Source organism: Myotis davidii, unplaced genomic scaffold (assembly GCF_000327345.1).
Source record: "Myotis davidii unplaced genomic scaffold, ASM32734v1 scaffold83, whole genome shotgun sequence".
Taxonomy (NCBI): domain Eukaryota; kingdom Metazoa; phylum Chordata; class Mammalia; order Chiroptera; family Vespertilionidae; genus Myotis; species Myotis davidii.
Window position 1 is genome coordinate 147,104 of NW_006294121.1, and position 23,788 is coordinate 170,891.

At 43.6% G+C, this 23,788-nt stretch overlaps 1 protein-coding gene across 1 annotated transcript in view; it reads left to right on the forward strand.

Annotated features, from left to right (window-relative positions):
- SMARCA2 (SWI/SNF related, matrix associated, actin dependent regulator of chromatin, subfamily a, member 2) overlaps positions 1–23,788 on the forward strand; it is a 185,147-nt gene that overhangs the window by 78,893 nt on the left and 82,466 nt on the right. The window contains exons 22-27 of the mRNA XM_015566893.1: positions 369–455; positions 4,700–4,746; positions 7,357–7,523; positions 13,040–13,203; positions 19,321–19,548; positions 21,739–21,816. Coding sequence (XP_015422379.1) covers positions 369–455; positions 4,700–4,746; positions 7,357–7,523; positions 13,040–13,203; positions 19,321–19,548; positions 21,739–21,816 — 771 coding nt within the window. The remainder of the gene's footprint in view (positions 1–368; positions 456–4,699; positions 4,747–7,356; positions 7,524–13,039; positions 13,204–19,320; positions 19,549–21,738; positions 21,817–23,788) is intronic.

Sequence of the window (23,788 nt, forward strand, 5' to 3'; positions counted from 1 at the left end):
CTATCTCTGAAATAGCTATCTGTGCTCACGTCAGTTTGGCAGAAGACATATTCCGCCTAAAAGTGGGTGGCATTTTAGAAGTTTCATTTCTTGGTTCTCTGCCTTCCCAGAATCCTAGGGAATAGACAGTCATGTCACAAACCCATCGACTTGACATAACTCCTTCCTGGAGGATGTTAGTCACAAGAACGGTGTGATACCGAACCCAGAAACCGCCCTATTTTAGCAGGAGCTTTGGACCACATGAGGTGTGGGTTACGGAGACCGACAGCCCTTTGCCTCTTGTAGAAAAGCTCACTTTTTAACAATTAGAATCATCCGATCCTTTAATAACTTGTTCTATTTTGACTCTCTCCACGTGTTCTTAGGGGAAAGGGGGTGCGAAGACACTCATGAACACTATCATGCAGCTGCGAAAAATCTGCAATCACCCGTATATGTTTCAGCACATTGAAGTAAGTCGGTGTTCTCTGTTTTTTTAAGTTTTTAAAAAATATATTTTTATTGATTTCAGAGAGGAAGGGAGAGGGAGAGAGAGACAGAAACATCAATGATGAGAGAGAACCATTGATTGGCTCCCTCCTGCATGCCCCACCCTGGAGCTCGAACCCACAACCCAGGCATGTGCCCTGACCAGGATTGAACCGTGACTGCCTGGTTCGTAGGTCGACGTCAACGCTCAGTCAGTGAGCCAGGCCGGCCAGGCTGTGTTTTCTGTTTTGATCCTGACCCTGCTTGTGCTCTTCCTACTAATACTGCTTAAAAATTTTTTAATAGAAAAATACAACACGGTTAAAACGTGTATGGACGTTGAAATGACAGTTCTGCCCGTCAGATAGCTTAACGGGAAGAATTAACAAATGTGAATTTTCTGGTCATGGATGCTTTTTGGCACCAAGCACTTGAGCATCTGGAATTTTACAGCCATGAGTCTAAAGTGGTGAGAAAACGTTGTAAGCTATGGCTCATTATGTGGGTTTGGGTAAGTACTGTGAATTGCCTTGTTACGTGAGGCGCTCTGAAATGGAGGATAATGATCAATATATCCAGTTTCCTCAGGAGGATGCTGTAAAAAACATTAAAATAATGTATTTATACCTGTGGAAGAGAAAGATGTTCTTGAAATATTTTCTCTGTGAAAGACGCTGACCTTGGTTGGTTACTTAGATTTGTATTCTTCCTCCCTGGACTCCATCGAGACAATGTAAATTCAGGCTGTAAACCGCTGCCCTGGTCTTTATGAAGCTATTTCTAGGGGTGAGGACATTTTCTGCCCTATTCACTCCATGTGAATAAGTTTCCTAAATTGACAGAGTTTCACCCAGTGGGAACAATGGACTTGAGCGGCAGGAAGGAGCCACATTGTAGTCTCCAGCCTTCAGTGTTGCTGTTGATGCCGGTGGCCCAGGGGCAGCACCTCGCCAGCGTCGTGCCTGCTTCCCACCGCACATGGGCAGGGGCCTGGGGCAAGTCCCTGCAGGCTCGGGGTCCGGTCCGCAATTAAAACATACACACATGGAAGGATCTGAGGAAAAGAGTGAACAGTCACAGTATAAGAATGAGGTTGAGTATGCATGACTTTGGCAATTCGTTTTTTCTCCCTCGTTTTTGGTAGCTGTGCTTGTCAGAGTATTTATTGCACGCCTTCTCCCTGTACTGGAGCCCTGTTCCAACTCTGGTGGGGAATTAGAAAGACTCCTGATACTGCTTTTGCCTTCAAGTCCAAGGGCAGAGTTATCTATACACTAAAAAGCCCTAGATCTGGTAAAATGACATCAGCAACAACACTAAAAATAAAAAAAAATCCACCACCTGTCAGTGTGGCTCTGTGATTGAGTGTCGAACCATGAACCAGGAGATGGCGATTCAATTCCTGGTCAGGGCACATGCACAGGTTGCAGGCTAGATCCCCAGAAGGGGGCGTGCAGGAGGCAGCCGATCAATGATTCTCTCTCTTCATTGATTCTCTCTTTCTCCCTCTCTCTTCCTCTCTCTGAAATCAATAAAAACATATTTTTTTAAAAATCCACCAACAAGCCCTAACCGGTTTGGCTCAGTGGATAGAGCGTCGGCCTGGGGACTGAAGGTTCCTGGGTTCGATTCCGGTCAAGGGCATGTACCTTGGTTGCAGGCACATCCCCAGTAGGACGTGCAGGAGGCAGCTGATTGATGTTTCTCTCTCATCAATGTTTCTAACTGTCTATCCCTCTCCCTTCCTCTCTGTAAAAAATCAATAATAATATACTTTTTAAAAAATCCACCAACAAGCACAACTATTTAAACTATTAGACATATAGTGGAAGGAGAATTCAGTGTGCAATGAGTCCATACCCCAGGCCACTTCATAACGCAGATTGAGCCTACGGGGGTGAAACTCTGCATTTAGGAACTTTATTCACATGAACCGACCTGGTGTAAGTCACTCAGCCTCTCCAAGCTCTAGTGTACTTGACTTGTCACAATGGTCATGGATTCTAGGACTGACAAGAGGACGAACTTTAAAACAAGTCATATAGCAAGCATCTTGAAAACTGATAACATGTTGAACAGATGTGAGGTATCAATGACTCAGTCAGGGGTGGGGGGAGGGCTGTAGGCTGGGCTGGGAAGAACCAAAAACATGTCTATGATGGGGTCCTATCAGGTTAACCTGTCACCCACCATCTCACTTCTCTTAAAAACAATTTAAGATGTTTACTCTGCTACATAGTGGGGTTTGAGGACTCAGGTTGTGAGAATTAAGTGTCAGCCTTACCTCATTTTGGTTATCATACAAAACTAATCTTTGTAACATGCTAGGCCTGTCAGGAAGGGAGATGACACGGTCTCTCCTCCAGCTTCCGTCTGCGCACCTGGGGAGGGTGGAGGGAGAAGGCCATGGTAACAGGAGCGAAGGTTAAGTAGCATGTCCTCTATTCCACGTGTATTTGCATTTCGAATGGCAGTCAGTAGGAAAACAAACTTTGATTTGCAGGTATTTTTAGTTTTATTTTACTGACTTTAGAGAGAGGGTAGAGGAGAGGGATAGAGAGATAGAAACATCAATGAGAACGAAGCCTGGATTGGCTGCCTTATGCACGCACCTCCCTGGAGATCAAGCCCGCAACCCTGGACGTGTGCCCTGACTGGGAACTGAACCGGTGAACTCTTGGTTCATGGGTCCAGGCTCAACCTCTGAGTCGCACCGACCAGGCTGATTTGCAGTTTTTCAACATAAAAAACGTTCAGGAGCACATTCCTAGAAACGGGAGCCGCAGTTCCTGGCTAATGTGTTACTAGTGATGGGTCAGAGACGGTGTGTGCCTTCTGCCCTGGTCTTTGCTTTGTTGGCCACACAGCCTTTGTCCATACTGTCACAGCAGAAGCCCAGCCTCGCAACGGGGCTCCCTGCTCCCCTGGGGCTTCAAACCAGAGAAATGAAAACAGGTTGTGAGAGGTTTTTTTATTGTTGTTTGCTTGTTTTTTTAATATACCTTATTGATTTTTTACAGAGAGGAAGGGAGAGGAACAGAGAGTTAAAAACATCGATGAGAGAGAAACTGATCAGCTGCCTTCTGCACACTCCCCACTGGGGATGTGTCTGCAAACAAGGTACATGCCCTTGACCGGAATCGAACCTGGAACCCTTCAGTCTGCAGGCCGACGCTCTATCCACTGAGCCAAACCGGTCAGGGCGAGGTTTTTTTTAATGATGCTGATTCCTAATCATATCACCATCTAGTGACACATATCTCTTTGGTTCTTACAGCCCTGCTTAGAGAGAGGGTTAGAACCTAAACATCTAGTAAGGAATGGCTCTGGCTGCCTGTGGAGAGAGAAGGGGTGCTTTCTCAACATCAGAGTGGGGCTTTTGGCTGTTGTCCACGCAGGTCTGCGTTCTGGGGGCTGGACCTTCCATAAACAATGAGCATATTTGAGGGGAGAGCCCAGAGGGAAAGATCTGGTCCCTCTGGAAGGAAGGGAAGCAGAAAAAGGAGACAGCTGGTGGCTAATGGGAAGGTGGGACATCCTCTCCTTCCCCCAGATGGTCTCCCTTTCCTTCAGTGGGAGTGGAAATCACATGGAGGGCAGCCAGGTACTTCTCCCACAGCCGGGAGGAGGGGGCTGTGTGATGAAGTCCAGTGTTTTAAAGTGAGAGCTGGACCCCTGAGGGACGCTATACATGGAGGGCCTTATCTGTAATAGAGAAAAGCACAGTGTGCAGGGGACGTTAGGACCTCACTAAACTAAGATTTAACACGGAGTGTATGATCACCATTGCTTTCACTGTTAAGTATTTTCACAGTGTATTTATGTGCACATTTTAGACTTGATTTGCTTATATAAAGCTCTTCCTCTAGTCTCGACTCTATGCTCCTTGGGGGTAGATATTTCAGTTGTTTCTGGATCCCCCGAACCGTCCCAGCTCAGCCCGGGGCCAGGAGATGTTTAATCGCTGTTGGATGAATGAACTAACCCTGTCATCTCAGCAGGAGAGTCTAGAAGGTTGCAGAAACTCACAGGAGAGACATTCCTGGCAGAACAAAAGTCTGATTTCAAAGACATTGAGTTTCAGGTTCATCTTATCTTACTTATTATTTTGTTTAATTGTACTCTAGAAACAGATAGAATGACCTCACTAAAAGAGTAATCATTAAGTTAATAATTACATATCTGATGGGTTTTCTTTATTCATTTTCTTTTTCTCTCTCTTTTAAAGGAATCCTTTGCTGAACACCTGGGCTACTCAAATGGGGTCATCAATGGGTAAATCTTAAACTTTTTTTCTTCTAAAAAATAGTTTGTTGGTCCTACCTCAACTTTTCTCTCTCTGGTGTTATTCGTCATACAAATACACACAGCCAGCCTCCTTAGCCCTCTCCCCTCAGGAGAGCCTACAGAAGTTGTGAACCAAAATGTATCAGCATCTCTTGTACTTTAGTGGCATAAATCACCACATGCCTTGAGTAAGTGGCTATTCAAAGGACATAGATCTCATTTAATAGATTTAATAGTATCCTAGTTCTAAAAATGTTGTCGAAGCTTCAAGGGTTGTTATTTATAACCAATAGTGTAGCTTAGGCTTCAAGAGGATTTATCATATTAAATTTCAAGTGGATATTTAGTATTAACTCGTAGGAGTAGAAATGTCTCATCTACTATAAATATGTATGACTTTACAGTAATTTGTTAGAAATACGGTCTGTATAGGAAACATTTTTCATAAGCAGTGGACATTGAAGAGAAGCATGCCTTGCAGCAACAAGAAGGAACATGCATAACAGGAAGTCTCTGTTTTGCTTGCTTGGCACCAGGGAAAAGGTATTATTAGGACACAGGACTTATTCTTGGGTCCCAAGGGCAGACCATGTCACCAGGAATTGGAACGCATCCAGAAGCAGTGCCACCAGGCTCTGCTGCCTCCCCACTGCCCCCCTTTCTCTGGGTTCTGTGGTCGCTGCTGGTGCCATCAGGTTGGCCAGGGTTGCATATTAAGATCATGGTCACGGGGGGTGTTTGGAGGTCAGTTCTCAGAGCAGGGGAGGGACACTAGGACAACCTACAGTTGAAAATGTGTCTCTTAGACACAACACATACGTATTGTGTCGTAAAATCAGCTACCGAATGGTAGATTTCACTGTCCTAGACTGCAAGTGCCCTGGAGAGTTTTCTAACAATACCAGTCATACAATAAAGTTTTAATAACAACACACCCTTGTTGATAAAAGGGAAAAGTGGGTGATTGTGGAGGAAAACGGCTCTCCTTTAGCTTATTGACACTCTTCTCCATTTGATGGCAGTACACATTACCATTTAAAATATATATATAGTCCCTGCACAACCCCTACTGGGGATAGAGCCCCCATCCTGGGCATGTGCCCTGATAGGGACTCAACCATGACCTCCTAGTTCATAGGTTGATGCTCAACTGCAAAGCCATACTAAGGAGGCATATTACCATATGTATTTTTTACTTGAGTTTTCTGCCTAAGCCAGGACTCTTGCCCCCTTCCCAATGCATTCCAGCACAGTGTACATGGTGATCTTATAAAAAGATATATCACCAAAATACATGGTAAAGGAAGAGGATTTGAATTTGGGTGGTGGACACACATTGCAATATACAGATCATATATTATAGAAATGTACACTTGAAACCTATGTAATCCTATTCACCAATGCCATCCCAATACATTTAAGTTTAAAAAATAAAAAATATTGGGGGGGGGGCAATGGGGGCAAAAGAACATATATGTAATACCTTAATCAATAAGGAAAGAAAAAATAACTATATATATATATCATATATATGTCAGATCTTGTCACTCCCCTGTTTAAAGTCCATCAATGGCTTTCCATTGCCCTTAAAACTGACAGGTGCAGTGTGGTGAATGGAGCGCTGCAGGTCTGCCCGTCCCACCCTCTGCCACTCTGCTCTCCTCTCCCAGTGTTCTCTGCTCACTTAGGTTTAAGTCCCACACCCCCTTTTTTTTTTCTTTTCTTTTCCAGTTCCTCAGTCTCACCAGGCTCTTTTTTACTCCTCGGGGCTTTGTACATATTCTCCCCACTTCCTGGTATCTTGTCCTCTCCTCTCCCAAACTTTCATCCTCCATGGGCTGCCTTTTGCTCAGTCTTTTAGGTTATAGCTGAACTGTTATTTTTTTCAGGGAGGTCACAACCCCTGACATTGGAAACCTGTTAGCTGGCATTTTTTCCCCTGGAGGCCAGATCTCAAATGTTTTCACCTTTGCAGGCCCAAAGGTCTCTGTCACACCTGCTCAGCTTTGCCCATGTAGCATGAAAGGAGCCATAGACAACACAGTGAGCATGGCTGTGTCCCAATAAAACTGTACTTTACAAAAACAGCCATCACACCGGGGCTGCAGTTTGACCAACTCTCTCTCCTCTAAAGAAGGTAGTAATGTGTTGCTGTAAGTTCTCTCTTGGCAACTTGGTACCTTTTTAGTACTTACACAATCTATGATGACCCATTTTGAAGGCAGGGATTCTGTTTTGCTTATCACTATGCACATGCCTAGCATTGTGCTTGGCACAGAGTAGATGCTCACTAAGTATTTGAATGACTCTTAAGTGCCCTAAATTAACAATTGTATATGCTTAATAAGTAAGGATTTAGAAAATAAAACATATACATGTATGTTTGTGTAGCATATGTAATGCACTCTTTATGAGTTTTGTATATATTTTTATTTTTCCATTATATACTCACTGCTTTGGAGTGGATATTCACTCATTCATTCCACAGTTACTTATTGTTTATGATGCACAGGGAATAATATGAAAAGCGGAGTTATACTGGATCCTGCAAGAAGACAGCAGTAATACTGTCTTCTTGTTTTGCATTTTTGGGTTCAGGGCTGAGCTGTATCGGGCCTCAGGAAAGTTTGAGCTACTTGATCGTATTCTGCCAAAATTGAGAGCGACTAACCACCGCGTGCTGCTTTTCTGCCAGATGACGTCTCTCATGACCATCATGGAGGATTACTTTGCTTTTCGGAACTTCCTTTACCTGCGCCTTGATGGTGAGTACGTGAGGAACTAGAATGCGAAGCCCTGCTCCTGAGAGTACAGAAATTACGGGCACTTAGATCCAATCTCCTCGGAAAAGGAGGGGTGAGATTATTGAAGAATTAACTAACAGGGTGGGTGCCGCTTTTCTAGATACCGATTTTCATACCCTCAAACTCAAAATAAGCTGAAATCCCTTGCACAGCTGTTTATCCCCACACACAAGCCAATACAAGTGAGCTAGAGTCATTTACTGGCATAAGTTCCACCATTAAATGAAACTGAAATAAAATTTAAAAACCCTCCTTGCTCTTAGGATTATCTATTTCCTTTGCACCATATGGAATATTTTTATAAGCTGTTAGCTTTTTGTGTTAGGGCATGTTTTAAGGGGATAAAGGCTATGTCTCCTTTGTTCAGTAATACTGAAATAGTTCAGTTAAGATTATATTTCATTATCATTAAAGCTCTTCTCATTTTCTAAGCAGAATATATCTATATGTTACATTAAGAGATAGGTTTCCATTGTTTCCTGGATTTTGCAAACTATCCCATATAATAAAGAGCTAATATGGCAATTAGACCGGACGGGCGGAACGACCTTCTGGAACGAGCAGTGGGCAGGGGAGTGTGGGGCCCATGAATTTCATGCATCGGGCCACTAGTGTAAAATATTTCCCTGATACTAGGAGAGAACTTTAAAGACCATGTCCTAAAAAATTAGTAAGTATGAATTTAGGGATATATGATTTCTATATCAGCCCCAGTACTTTAGAGATGAAACATACTATACTTTTCATACTATAGCAGGGGCTAAGACTTTCAAAGAGTGGTAAGTGGGAATAACTAATTTAGAGCCAGGATGGTGTAAATCCCCGAAGAATACATTATTACTAATACCAATTTTCATCTTGTGCAATATACAAGTTATTGTTAAATGTTAACTTAGTTTATGTTTCATTGAAAGGTTTTATTTTTATCCTCCCTTTGCCATGAATTAGACATAGCTAGACATATACCAAACCTCAGACTTGCCATACTTGAGTTTTAATTTAATTTATTTTAAATATATTTTTACTTATTACAGAGAGGAAGGGAGGGGGAGAGAGAGAGAGAAACATCAGTGATGAGAGAGAATCATTGAGCAGCTGCCTCCTGAACGTCCCATACTGATGATGATCGAGCCCGCAACCGAAGCATGTGCCCTAACCAGGAATCGAACCATAACCTCATAATCGAACCTGGTTCATAGGTCAGTGCTTAACCACTGAGCTACGCTAGCCGAGCCATACTTGAGGGGTTTTTTGTTGTTGTTTTTTTTTTAAATATATTTTATTGATTTTTTACAGAGAGGAAAGGAGAGGGATAGAGAGTTAGAAACATCGATGAGTGAGAAACATCCATCAACTGCCTCCTGCACACCCCCTACTGGGGATGGGCTCGCAACCAAGGTACATGCCCTTGACCGGAATCGAACCTGGTACTCTTCAGTCCGCAGGCTGATGCTCTAGCCACTGAGCCCAACTGGTCAGGGCCATACTTGAGTTTTAAATGAATTCTCTTCATGATCTCCCTCTTAGGGTATTTTTAAAAAATGAATTATACCTCTGATAGACTTGATTTTTAAAAATCTTTTTACCTCTCTCCTCCAATGTCACTAACAACAGATGAATGGTTAGGTAAATGGTAATTTTGAATTCAGGACGCAGTTACATCCTCCACAGTCTGTCTCTTTTGGCAGCACTCCTGCATTGTCTTGTCCTCTGCCCGGATCCCTCCCTCCCTCTCTGGGAGAGGTCAGCTCTCCTTCGCCACTCTCATCTGAAAGCAAACCTTCCTCCATTGTGCTCAGGGGAGGGGCAGCCCAGCCCTCTGGCCCCCCTCTCTGCCCCCCACAGGTGTCCTAGATGACTTGTTTACCAGTCTGTGGCTTTTTGTTTTGAATCTCAGCTCCCTGAGGATAGCAACCCTGGAATGTTGAAGTCTGTGAAATTGACCAGAAATGATTTCCTTGAAACAAATCTCTCTCCTGTTTTCTCCCCAGTCTCAGAGTATCTTTATAGTCTGTTGGTTGCTGTCCTTATTGTTACTACTGACAACAGTCCTAAGAGCTAACGTATATGGAATGCCTCCTCCATGTGGGACGGCAGGCCACCCACCTCTCGTGCACTGTTAATGTAATTTCCTCAGCCAGCCAGCTACAGTTGTCCCGTTTACGGAGGTATTGCCATGATCCCCATTTAACGGATGAGAAAGCAAAGGTTTTAGAGAGATGAGTTAATGGTGAAACCAGGTTCTGACTTAGGTCTGTCTCCAAATTAGCTGCTTTAACAGATCCAGTGAGATATAGCCATTTCTGAAAATGTAGGCTGCTGCCCTCTCAGCAGCATTTGAAGGATGATTTTGAACTGAATCAAAAAAGTTTGATTGATTGATTGAAAATAACCAGTCACCAGAGGTACAAGATGAATGAGCCACTCACGGTTCCTGCTGCCAACCCCCTTCCCATTAGGTTGGAGGAGACAACTCAGCAAGTTCCATCCAGCATTAGAGATGGGTGGAGAAGGCCAGACAGATTTCCACCCACAGGAACCAGCAGCCATGTGTTTTGGGGGTGGAGAGCATGGTGGGCAGACAGTCAATATACACGGGAATAAATTAGTGCCCGTGCTTCTGTACCACTTCCACCTACCACCCTCTTCACCCAGTTCCAAAGACTTCAGATTTTCAGCCAAATTTGATGTCTGTGATTTTTGACCTCAGGAAAGAAAAGAAAAAAACCACTTGATGACAGCTAAGCAGATTTTTCTGCAAAGATTGTGGTTGCATGAATAGGTTTTAGCTACTATTCCATTATAGTCTGTTTTCACTGGAAATGATTTTTGAGTGAAAGCAAGTGGTGAAGTTACATCCTAGAAGGCCGAATTTTCCCAAAGCACTTGACACTCAGTTAAAATTAGTAATTATGAAAGCCTGGCAGTATGTTCCTCCTGGCAAATTCTGCAGTTCTCAACACAATTGCCCTTGCTATTAATTGTATTCTTGGTAATGTGCTACATCAAAGTCCAGAAGAACCTGGGCCGGGTGCACATTAAATCCTGTGCCACCTTCAAGGAGCATTTATTTGCCTGTGGATAAATCCTGACAAGGTAGTTTGAATCTCCCTGAGCAATATCCCAAAGATTGCTGATGATCAGCAAAGATCTTGACTTGGGGAACCTTTGACTAATGGATATGGTAATGCAGCAAGTTCTGAACATTGTAATAAAAAATGCCATAGCTTTGCATGAAAAGTGATTTAATTGTATTTTCCCTTGGTTTTATAACTTGTCAAGTTCCCAGCTATTTTATATAGTTTCAATATATATCAGATATGTGGTCGGTCTGTTTGCTTGAGGTATTTGTCATGGGGCCTGAAAACTCCTTTCATCAAATAATTTTGATAGTCCTTTTGTTTTTCAGTGCTTTGTTTTTGCATCTAGGGTTATTTCATCCCAAGTAAGCATATCCACGAATTAATCTTTTTTTTTTAATCCTCACTAGAGGATATGTTTTTATTGATTTTAGAGAAAGAGGAAGGGAGAAAGAGAGAGAGAAAATACATTGATGTGAGAGAGAAACATCGATTGGTTGCCTCCTGTACATAGTCTCTGGCCAGGGATCGAACCCTCAGCTTTTTGGTGTACAGAGCCATGCTCCAACCAACTTAGGCAGGGCTCTACTAATTAATCTTAATGCATGTGACCATAAACTGGTTATTTTTTAGTGGATCAAAACTGAACTTCTCCCCTGAGTACATAGACGCACAGTTTTTGTACTCTGCTACCAGAAAACAGTTCTCCCTGGGAACTCCTTTCCGAATTTTAGAAGCATCTTTTCCGTTTCTATGGCTGATTATTTACATAAAGCAGAGGATAAATATGTGAACCATTACTTCATGTGAGTAATTTTTCAAAAATGATTGTCACTGGAAAGATGATGGTGGCAAAAAGTTTTCATGGTAAAACAGATCTTCCATGAACACCGTGAACAAGTAGCTCCCCATGAACAAGTAGTTCTGAAAATAAAAGAAAAACGAGCCCCACGTGTTTGAAACCTCGTTCAACAAAGCACATTTCGTGATTCTCCCCCAAATTCTAAGTTCTTAACAGTTCTTTGTTGCAGAGTTTGACCAGGTCACTAAACTTGAAATCTAATTTAGAAAGTAAAATGAGCTCTAAAGAACGTGGCTTCAGTAACTGAGAGTCCCCCCCCCCCCCCCAAGCCACATCTGCTGTATGCAAGCAATCAGCTCTTTCTCCCTCCTCAGGAGGGTACTTATTACTTTTATTAATATGAAAAACAGATCCCCCATGTTTGGGAACTTGACCCTCATAGTAACTTGATTCCATTAACCGTAGTCACTGAGCTGTTTTAATCCTCTGAAATAAATTGCTAGTATAGTTTCATCCTTAAGAAAAGAACACCATGTAGAAATAATGTTTGTATAGCAGGCAGTTAGGGACTATCATGTAACGTGCATATATATTTCCCAACAGCCTCAGGCCTTTTTTTCAAAACTCCGCAGCTCCACTTCTCTGCTGAAATATGTTCAGGTAGAATATGTAGATTCCTTTCCCTTCCACAGTGCAGTTCAGGTAAATACATCACAAACCCAAGGCATGTGATTGAGTGGCTGTTTCGGGACACCAGTATGGTGCCTTGGCATCCGAAAAGTGAGCGCCTTAGCCTGCGGTTGGGATGCTCCACTTACTCACTGCTTTGGAATCTCCTCAGACACCACGGGGTGAGCCATCGCCAGGTGTGTCACGCGCCGCTCTGTTGGGCTGAGTTTGGCGTCCTTTGAACTGTCAACATGAGAAACAGACTGAGAGATTCCTTCTTCCCCCCACCCCCCTTCTAATTATTGTGGCTTCAAGCCTTGCTACAAGGATAAAAATATTCCCTCCACATTTTATGTATTTACCAGCCAGATCGTGCTCAGTAGCAGTCCACATGGTGACAGTGTAGTAGCAACTGATTTTCCTTTTGTTTCCATTCTCTTGGCGTAAACAAGACCTCACACTAATGCCTATCGGCAAAGTTGCTTTAAGCCATCATAATCATCGTTTTTTGCTCTGTGTGTGTGTTTTAAAATATATTTGGTGGTGGTAAGCACAGGAACATATCCAGAAAACGTTTTCGTTGAGTTTTAGGTTAGCATAAGAATATTGTACAACCTGTGAAGTTGCAGAGGTGCCCAGTCCAAAACGTTTATATTCTTTCAGCATTTTGGAACTCTGGGTGATAGACAAAGTGTTCCTTCTTAATCTGAGAGAAGTCTCTTTCGATTGCTCCATTATTTTTCTTTTCTTTCTTTCTTGCAAAATTTTCAAAGTTCCTTTCAAACATACAGAAACCTCCAGGGGTTACCTCACCAATGCCGAGAGGAGTCTGAGTCTGTTTCTCAGGGAAGCAGGCCTTTTTGTCTTGCTCTGCGCCATGTTCAGACAGGAGTTAATTGGCAAATTTCTTTTTCTTATCCCCTCAGGCACCACCAAGTCTGAAGATCGTGCTGCTTTGCTGAAGAAATTCAACGAACCTGGGTCCCAGTATTTCATTTTCTTGCTGAGCACAAGAGCGGGAGGCCTGGGCTTAAACCTCCAGGCCGCCGACACCGTGGTCATCTTTGACAGCGACTGGAATCCTCATCAGGTCTGCGTGTCCCTGACTTAGCTGCCCCCGGAGAGGAGCTAAAAGACCAGCCGTTTCATCACTCACATTGGTGGGGCAGAGCAAAGTTCTACACAGTGGGCCATGTTTGCAGAGGGAAAACAGCCCCGCACATTATTACGGCTGTTTTCTTATCTCCCTTGGAGCATATGGAGATGTCTTATTCATACCTTTGATAGAGCTCAAATTTAGGGTTGAAATACTTAGTTTCTGCTTCGTTTTTAACCTCATTTCCTGGGATGGCCACTGACCGAACTACTTGGTTGGTGAAGGATAAATCAGAAGTATTCCAAAGTAAAAACAACACAGGAGCAACTCACATGGCTTGGCCCTTACTCCGTGCCAGCCTCGTCATGCACATTGCTCCATTCAACCTTCACACAGCCATGTGAGATTGTGACTGTTACTATTCGCTTCCTCACAGTCAAGAAAAATGAGTTTCAGGAAGTGTAGGTCAAGCATTGCATATATGACAGATAAGTTTATAGTCTGTGTTTTGCTTAAAATCATCATCAAAAAATATTCTGTGGAGCATCAACTATGAAGTTCTTCTAGCAGGTAGGTTTAGAGTTACCTTTTGGTGATTAATAAATCATCGAATGGGTCCCTTGTGGCCCTGGGTTAGTAAATTATGCTGGGAGTTGTGCACCTGCCTGTAAGATAATTGGGTGGATGCTGTTCGTCAGGCTTGATTCATATTGGAACCAATGTTAACTCAAAATAGTAAAAAGGGACACTGTGGCTCTCACATATGAGTATGAATTCTCCATCAGCTTCACGTGGGCTCCTTTCTGCACCTTGGTTACCTCAATGGTAAATATGCAGAAAAATACTGCTTTACTGGGTCACTGTGACAGTTGGGTGGAAAAGGCTTGTGGCGGAAGTTTTGGGCAGGAAGCTGGGGTTCATGGGTGCATTAGAATTAAGAGGGAGATTTTACAAAAGCATAAATGCCTGCTTCCCCAATTTTGAAGGTGCTTCCCACCCATACAGACTCCATGGACTTTTCTATACATTCAGATGCTCCCAGGAGAGTCTGGCATAGGTTTTCTCACACAGCGGACAAGCACTGATTTACAGAATAAACCAGTGGTTTCTAACCTCGGGGTGGCCACCAACTCTGACCATTGCCTGTGCCCACCTGTCACTCTCTTTAGGTGACTACAGTGGAATTGCCGTTAAATCTTTCTGACCTTGAAGAGGGTTCCAAATCTTCAGGAAGTATTTGGATGTAGTTTTACATCCCACACTTCACTCCAGAGCATTGGTAGAATTCGTATTTGTGTGAGAACTCTGCAGCTCTCCTGTGGACCATTGTGAATTCAGCATCTGTTCCACAAACACTTTCTGAGTGGCTGCTGTGGCCCAGGTGCTGAGCTAGCTGGGTGTCTAGGGGAAGGAATTTGTGATTTCTCTCTTCCTGGGTGCTCAGTGTGGTTGGATGTTAGATTCCCCTCCTTGCTGCTCCCTGAATCTCCATTGAGAAACAGTAACTTGTCTGTAGGTGAATGGAGAGTTCACTAGATTTTATCTTCTGAGGTAAACATTTCTATGGCATCTCAGTTGTCCACTTTCGTTGGTACAGTGCTAATTCTAAGACCCAAAGGAAATCACTTTCTGGAAATGCTAATTTACCATGAGAAAGGATGCTGGGACATATATGCCTGCATCTCTCTCTCTCTCTCTCTCTCTCTCTCGCTCTCTCTCTCTCTCTCTCCCTCTCTTCTCTCCCTCTCCCTCTCTCCCTCTCCATCCCTCCTTCCCTCCCTCCCTCTTTTTTTTCACACATAAACACACATACACACACACACACACAAACTTTTATGACCAGCACCTAAAGGTGGAACTCCAGAATCAAAGTAAATTACATGAACACCAAACAGTTGACTTTTAAATGTATATGAATTAAAACACAGGGCCCCAAACTTTGGGAGGTCTAATTTACCAGAAGTTTATCACATTGGGCCACACATTTCTGGAAGTATTTCTATCTGCCATGGGTGGATTCATTTCTACCTGGTTTGATCAGGTTGGCTGACTGGATTTTTCTTATCTATCATTTATGGTCACTAGTTTGGGCAAACCGTTATTTTTTTACTTTATTTTTGGAAGTCAGCGATGTTAGAGTGATATAGATGAGTGCTAATTTCTTTTATTTAAAGGGTAAGAACGAATTAAACAACAACTCTACCAGAAACTGAGGCACTTACGTAGCATAACTTACTTCATGCAGTCCTCAGACTATTTTACAGGAAACCTGTAAGGAAACCCGTCAGTATTAACTAGCCCAGGACCACAACCAGGTTCACACCCATGTCTGCCTGGGTTTGGGTTTGCATCCTGGCTTTTGGCTCTTTCTACCCTGTACCCTGCATACATGTTGCATAGTCCCCACAATGAAAGTTATGGAGCTTTTCTTTTTTTACTTGTTGGCTTCTGCATGCATTGAAGGAAATTTCTGGGACTATTCTGTATGGTGGTGAATCAAAATCAAGGCATATTGATGACAAAGGGGCTTTATTTGACCGAGGTGGACAGATTAAAGATAAAAGCCTTAAAGTTGCTAATTGGAGGCCCTAGAAGCAAAGCTAGAACAGGGATGTGGAATTAGCAATAAAAGCCCCCAGGGTTACCAAGACTTTTCATCTCCAAACTGTTGATTGGAAACATGGGTTGGTACTTTTATTTTTAATCCATGGGACTGAAGCTGTGTTACTACAAAATGGTCAACCACAAAGTCACCTTGATGGCCTTCTTGTCGGGCTGTTTTTGGCTTCAGATATAATCACACCCAAATCATTGTGATGAAATATCACACCACCAAGACCTCAGAAATACCGAATCATCCATTCAATAATTACAACACTTATTTCCTTGTCACAATGTCCTCCCGACCCCTGACGTTCTGGCTCAGGGACTCACAGGCTTACGTGGCATAAACTTCTTCAGCCTAGAAATACTAATTTTTGCCACTTTCCAAACTGATAGATGGCCTTAAAACGACAAAGAAACACCACTCTACCAGAAACTGTGAGGCACTTAGCACTGCCACCATCACAAAAGCAAAATAAAGCTAATTGCAATAAGCACCCGATGATGTAAAACCTTTTTACGCTGTCTGAAGACACCCCACACCCTCTGCTCCCTCACCTGCCACTTTCTCCTGCCAGCTGCATCCACTGTTTTGTGGTTTACCCACTTCTTCTAGGACAGGGGTCCAAACTGTGACCCACGGGCTGAGTCTGGCCCGCCACCTGTATTTGTACGACCTGCAAACAAAGGATGATTTTCACATTTGAAAATATAAAGTAAAATTGGAAAAAAGCAACCAGCCTTTTGGTGAGATCAGTTGCCCAGTGTTTGCTCTGGGCCCAGACAGCCTGGACTGGTTCCCCCTGGGCTCCTGGTGGAAGTGGTTTCTGACCCTGTTCTGGGAGATGGTCAAGAGGTTGATGACATAAAACCTGCCATCTTGGCTCCTGCTTAGCTGCTCTGGTGACGACGTGTTAGAGAGACGATTGAACTAAAGGCTTGAAAATGAAGTTGAGGGATTTTTTTCCTTCCTCTGGATTTTAATTATCTACCTCACTTTCTCCTCTTTGGAAAATAATGGAATTTGGATGAGTCCCAGCTGCGTTCATGGTTCAGCTGTCCAATATTTATAGTAACTTAAATATTCTGAGGAAAAACTTTTGTCTAATTAGTCATTTGACTGTACAGACCCCAGCAGCAAAGACAGGGCCCCTGGGCAGACCCTGGCCTGCTGCCTCCTGTGCCGCACGGGTGACAGGAAGCTCGTCTGGTTGAGAGGATGGGCTTACAGCTGTGGAGCATCAGCTCTGTGCACAGTCAGTGCCAGGGACGCAGGATACCGGGATCAGACCTCTGCCCGAAAGCTGTATATGGGTCTGCCGGGGACACCATGAAACAACTAATTCGCATTTCCCCAGAGGCCATCCTCTGGACCAGAATGAATGAAACTGATACGCCAAGTTTTTATTGTGTAGCCTTAAAACTAGGCAACTCTGCTTCATAGTTTTATAAAGGATTTAATTTAAAAATTTCATTAAAACCCTTTTTTAATTAATATTTTTTAATATACATAATTTTATTACAAAATTTTTAAACAAAATACAACAGTCTAGAAAACCAAAAATTTACTATTGATACTAATTCCTATGAGTTTGCTGTGCTACCATACACAAGAAATTAAAGAAACCATTAAATATTTAGAAACATTTACCATCAGAAGCCTTAAAATCTAACTGTATGTAGTAGCCCCTCAAAAAGCTACAACCTTCATTTTTTTTATAAAAGTATTTTCTCTACAAAGAATCTTACCAGCTACACAAAAATCTGTACAGTTTTTATACTGAAGCTAATATTGAGCTGCACTTGAATTCACATTCTTAGCAAAACAATTGCCGGAGAGCACACACACATACTCCACACACATCATTACAGGGCAGCATTTATTCTTCATCTTCATCCTCTTCATCATCATCATCTTCCTCTTCCTCCTCCTCCTCCTCATCTTCTGGTTCATTTTTCTTCATTCTTTTCTTTTTAAAAAGATATTTTTATTGATTTCAGAGAGGGAGGAAGGGGGGAAAGAGGAGAAGGAGGGGAGAGAGAGAGAGAGAGAGAGAGAAACATCAATGATGAGAGAGAATCATTGATCGGCTGCCACACTGGGAATCTAGCCGCAACCCTGCATGTGCCCTGACCAGGAATCGAACCGTGACTTCCTGGTTCATAGCTTGATGTTGAACCACTGAGCCACACCAGCTGCGCAAAACCTTTTTCTAATTAGAAGACTAATGTTTAAAGCAGAAAAAAACCACAGGAAAATAAAATGAAGACCATTCAGTAACACCTATAATTTTATTACCCGGAGATATAAACATTAACTGGCTTGTTGGTGTTTGCCCTTCCTGCCTTTTCTTGGTATAAATACGCACATATAAGGTCATCATACACACATTCACATTTAACTTGTTTTCATATATACGTTTTCACTTATAGCTTTATGTCATTAAATCTTCAATATAGTTTTTATGATACTATGTTGGTACATGCATATAGTCGAAGACTATAATTTATTTAATCTGTTATTGAATGTTTCCTTAATTCTGCTTTTTTAAAAAAAACATCATTAGTAATAGATAATGCTGAGAAGTCCATCCTTATTTGTACAACTTTGTTCCCCATCCATGATTATTTTCTTAGGACAGGTTTCCAGAAGTGAGCTTTCTGGGTCAGGGGCCATACTGAATTTTAGCACTTTTGATACATAGTGCCAACTATCTATCCCCAAAAAGGTTATCAAAAAGTAGTACCAGTTTATTAGCCTACTAGGAATCCTTTTCACTCCCCAAACTAAATTTTGAGTCTTTGACAGAATTAGATCCCAGGAATTTGCTACATGAGCAAATCACTGTATATATAATGTATGTATGTATGTATGTTTATGTATGTATAACTCAGTGATTTTTAAAAATATCTATTTTTATTGATATCAGAGAGGAAGGGAGAGGGAGAGAGAGGTAGAAACATAAATGATGAAAGTGAGAGATTGATCAGCTGCCGTCTGCACGCCCCCTACTGGGGATCGAGTCAGGCATGTGCCCTGACAGGGATTTGAACCGTGACCTCCATCCAGTTCATAGGTGGAAGCTCAGTCACTCAGCCACGCCAGCTGGGCTCAGTGTTGTTTTAACACCTTACAGGTGATTCCTGCAACTTAAAGTTAGTTGTAGGTAACATCAGATTTACTGTTGTTTTGATTTATTTTTTAGTTAGGGATTAATTTTGATGGTGAACCTGGGGACAGATAAAAACAGCCCAAGACCTGGATTTCAAAGCCTGAGGAATATTTCGGTTGGCTTGGCTAATTTCAACCCATGTTCCCTCAACTAGGAATAAGGGCCTTGAATCGTTCCAAAGAAGATAGCTTGTATATTTTAAAAATGAAAGCAAAATCTTCCATTAGTGAAGGTGGAGTCAAGTGAGCCTCCCGTAGTTCCCTCCCAGTAGGCGAGTGGTTTTCTTGGCTCATCCAGGCACCTGGCCCTCACGGCGCCCTGTTCTCGCCCGCAGGACCTGCAAGCCCAGGACCGAGCCCACCGCATCGGCCAGCAGAACGAGGTGCGGGTGCTGAGACTCTGCACCGTGAACAGCGTGGAGGAAAAGATCCTGGCTGCCGCCAAGTACAAGCTCAACGTGGATCAGAAGGTGATCCAGGCGGGCATGTTCGATCAGAAGTCTTCAAGCCACGAGCGCAGGGCGTTCCTGCAGGCCATCTTGGAGCATGAGGAGGAGAATGAGGTATTAGAGCCACCTTCATGAAATCAAACAGTGGCTTTGGTGTCCGACGATTAGGAGTAGCCTCTGTGTTCTTGAAAGAACTTCCTGGGCCGGCGTTAATGAAAAGGAATAAATTAGCTGCTGTCTTCCATCCCCAGCACAGAAAGCCTATGTGAGTTTCCCAAGTGTTTTAAAAGCAGTTGTCACAGGCATCTCACGGCTTGGCCACCCCGCGATGCTTCCCCGGTTTCTCCCGGGAGGTGCAGCCAGCATGCCTATTGCACTGCCAGTGCTGCTTGCTGCAGGGCGGGTAGGAGACCGCAGAGGCCACTGTCAGGGACAGACCCCGCTGATGAGACAAGAGGCGCGGGGAGGGGCCTTCCTTGCCTTTCCCTGCACCATCCTGCAGAGCCCTCGGTCTCTGGTCTCTTGACGGGAGATCACAGCACTCCCGTCGTTTAGGACAAGCCCTCCCAGCCTTTGGGAAGGTAGGACCTGACCTGGTTTAGGGAGAATGCAGGTCGCCTGGAGCTTGGCAGGGAGATGTTGATCTCTCCCAGCCCTGAGGGGGGCGCAGGGTGGAGCCTGGAGTGGCCATCCATGCCTCTCGCTTCTCTGTGAGCAGCCTGCAGGGGCTCCACACGCCTGCCTGGCGATCAGCGTGCCAGACACGTTACCCTTTTCTGGGTGGCCTGTGTCGGATGGGAAGGCGTTCGGGGACACAAAGAGACGGCGGACAAAGGCTCTGGTCCTGAGTGTCTGAGGCAGCGTGGGCTGCCATCTCTGCGCTGACAGGCTATGCATTACTAGGGCACAAGGAGCCCAGGAAGAGTTATTGCCCACTTCCCTTTGGGTTTGTTCTCCGGAGGGCCCGGCCACTGCGGGCAGGCTTCTTGCCAGTTTACAAGGGGAGCTTCTTATCTGGGCGCGGGGACGTGCAAGCCCCCCACTACAGGCAGTGGAAGGCCAGCGTGGTTCTGGGAAAGGGGTGAGCAGAGCAGGACATCCCTTCTCCAGAAGTTGCATGCACCGACTCTTTGTACTGCGTCCCAGCCCACCCCCAGCTCATCTGTGTCTTTGTCAGATGAAGTGGAATATTTGGACACATTGACTGTAATCAATCTAAAGATAAACTAGAATAGACGATTTTTCAAAACATCCATTTCTTACTCGATTGAATTGCATTCATTTCTAACGCAGTGCATAAAATGTTATCTTGGGAGCCCACAGTCATCTCATTTAAGCTGTTGGCACACTCGCACTCTTTCTAGATGAAAATGCCTCTTTTTAAGAAATTGGATGTTCAAAATTCTGGGTTGTCCTCTTTCTTCCCTCTGCTGCTACTCCCCATTCGTTTTTTAACAAGCTCACTCAGCATGTGATAAAAATAATTTTGTATGGTTACCTTCCATAGGATATGCCCAACTTTTAAAATCATTGTTTTAGAAGTGTAGCAGTCATAGCATAGCATTTCTAAAAGCTCGGGAACTTCCAGTTTCTGAGGAATTTGCAGAGATGATGTTCCTTTGTTTAACATAATATAACATGAAAATGTTAGCTCTTAAATAATTGTCTTTTCTAATTCATTTCAATTGTTTTAATTAAGTATAGTTTTATAGGGGTTTTGTTATTCAGTTGTCCTATTCACAAATCTCATCATTAGCATAATAATGCCCACTGAGATACACTGACTAAACATACCATAAAAGGCTAGATACTTGCATATATGTGGTTTTTATGGTCTTGCTCTGTGCCTACTCTCAAAAGTTTCACATACTCATGTTTTTGTAAGGTTTTGAAAATGAGCATTTATATTTGGGGTAAGGTTAATAGCGTTAAAAGAATTAACGTTAGGCATTTTTTTCTCGTGGCTTTCCTTATTTAAATCTCTGTGATGTAAATGTCACTCCCATTTTCAAATGAGGTCATTGAGGCAGGGAGACCTTAAGTAATTTGTTTTAAAAGTAAGGGGATCAAGATTCACGCCCAAGAGAACCAGTATTTCTTACAGTTCTCCCTAAATAGGTTTTGCTCTGGGAAGAGGGTTTGAGTAACTTGGAAAGTACTGATGGCAAGTACTGCACCCAGTGACCCTTCTCTTCCCTTTCTGGCCTGAGGAACGGGACAGATTCCCCTCACCCGTTTGTACCTCATTGCAGTCATCGCCCTCTCTCCCTAAGACTGTGAAATCATTCCGTTTCTCAACCCCAGGAAGAAGATGAAGTACCCGACGATGAGACTCTGAACCAAATGATCGCTCGACGAGAAGAAGAATTTGATCTTTTTATGGTAATGTTATAGAAAACCCTGGAAACAGCTGCCCCTTTTTCTACGGATACCAAGTGTCTGGGGCCTGCGTGCCCTGGCGGAGTTGCATTTCTGAAGCCTGTGCCTCTCCTACAGTTCACAGACTGCTCGCTGGCTGGGATTAGCCTGCCGGCCATATTTTGTTTGGCCCACGCAGTGTTTTTTAAAATTTTGAACTTGTTGCCAACATAAAAAAAGAATGCTGATTTCTGGCTTCTCTTTAAAAAAAAAAAAAAAATGAGAGTGGGCAATACCAGGCCCGCATCTCCATAGAGATAGACAGTTGACTGGAAGCTGAGCACAGACCCTCACCCCCAGGTCATTTCTAATGGGGGGGGGGGGGGCAGCATCCTCCCGGAAACCTGCCCTCCTCCCAGGGCAGGGTTTACAGCTCTCCCCTAGCTGTCTCCGTACGGGAGCAAAACAAACATGCTCCCTGTGGGTGGGGGTGGGAGGACAGCAACTAGACAACAAGGTTGTGCCTCTTATTGTTGAGAGCAAATGGGAACCTCCCAGGTGCGCATCAAGGTGTAGCCTTCATGTAAAGACCAAAATGGGCTGGATTTTACTGGTACAAAGTAGATGTAGAGAACCTTGACATTTGAGGATTTAACAGCCGTCGCTTCAGCCTTGATGTTTCATCTAATTTTGCTGACACCGGAATTTGATTTATGAGTGTGGCCTGCTACAAGATCAGTATGTGTGGGAGAAGTCCCTCGGCCATGAGCAGGGAGGCTCTCCGGAGAAATCTTTTATTACCTTCTAAGGCATTTGCTATAGCGAGTTTATTTATCTCTGTTTATCCTCAATGCTCAAGACATCAGGTAGTTACTGGATAAATATTTACTGAATGCGTGGCGGCATTTGCAACATGGCGGGCCTTGTGAAGAAGTCAGTATGGATCAGGATATACAAAGTTGCGAGGCTCCCCCTCCAGCACCTTCCAAATTTATAACAGTTAGCCTGATGGTGGAGTGAGTGAGTCCATCTAAACTCTAATTCTGGCTTTTGAATGGAGCAGAGCCCCCAAATCAGAAGTCCCTTGGGCCTCAGACAGGTAATTTGCATAAGCGAAGCAAGTGGACTGGGGCCAGTGGACGGTGTGCACCGGAGCTGCCTAGTCCGAGGGCACAGAGCTGCAAACCCCATGAAGCTAGAAATTACGTTTTTAAGAGGCGCTGGAAATCTGGGCTTTTCTATGTAATCTCTGGATTTCAAAATGTTTGCAGCTAAATCCATTTTTTTATTATTATATAACACTGCTGGCCAAACAAAACACGACTGTGGGCCAAATATGACCCACAGGGTTTGCAATCTCCACCTTGTTAGCCTAGACAGTCTGAGCAGGGGCTCCAGCTGTGTGGAGGCTCAGGTTATTTTTGAGACCTGGTGTTTTCTGTCTAGGGAACAATGATTATGTCCACACATAATGATTCAAGATGAAAGACACTCCATGCTTTCTCTGGAAACTTTTAGGTAGCCATGGGAGTAACTCCTAACCTGGGATGTGCACATTTCCCCCCCTTCTAAATGAACCACCCTACTCAGGTTGGGCCATTTTGGAGAGGACTGACACACAAAAAAAGAGACATTAACAGCATGGTCAACATGCTCATAAAACCTAAATGTCTTAACTAGTATTGTTGGTCACCACCCTTATAGATTGTATCTATTTAGGTAAAGTAGGATACACACAGGAAATAGACATCTTTTCTCCCCCGGAGGGGCTTATTGAAATGTAGATTACTGGGAAGCCTGAGGTGGGAAGCCCTTTACTTCCCTGGCTGGTCACTGATGGGTAGTAATTCAGCCCTGCTCTAGCCTCACATGCTCCGGAGACCCTGAAAGGGTAAGCTGCCTGCCATTGTACGAATCAGATTAGGCCCAAATAAGGGGCAAAGAGTACTTCTTTTTTCTTAGTTTTGGGCTGGGTATTTGTAGAAATTGACAGCTT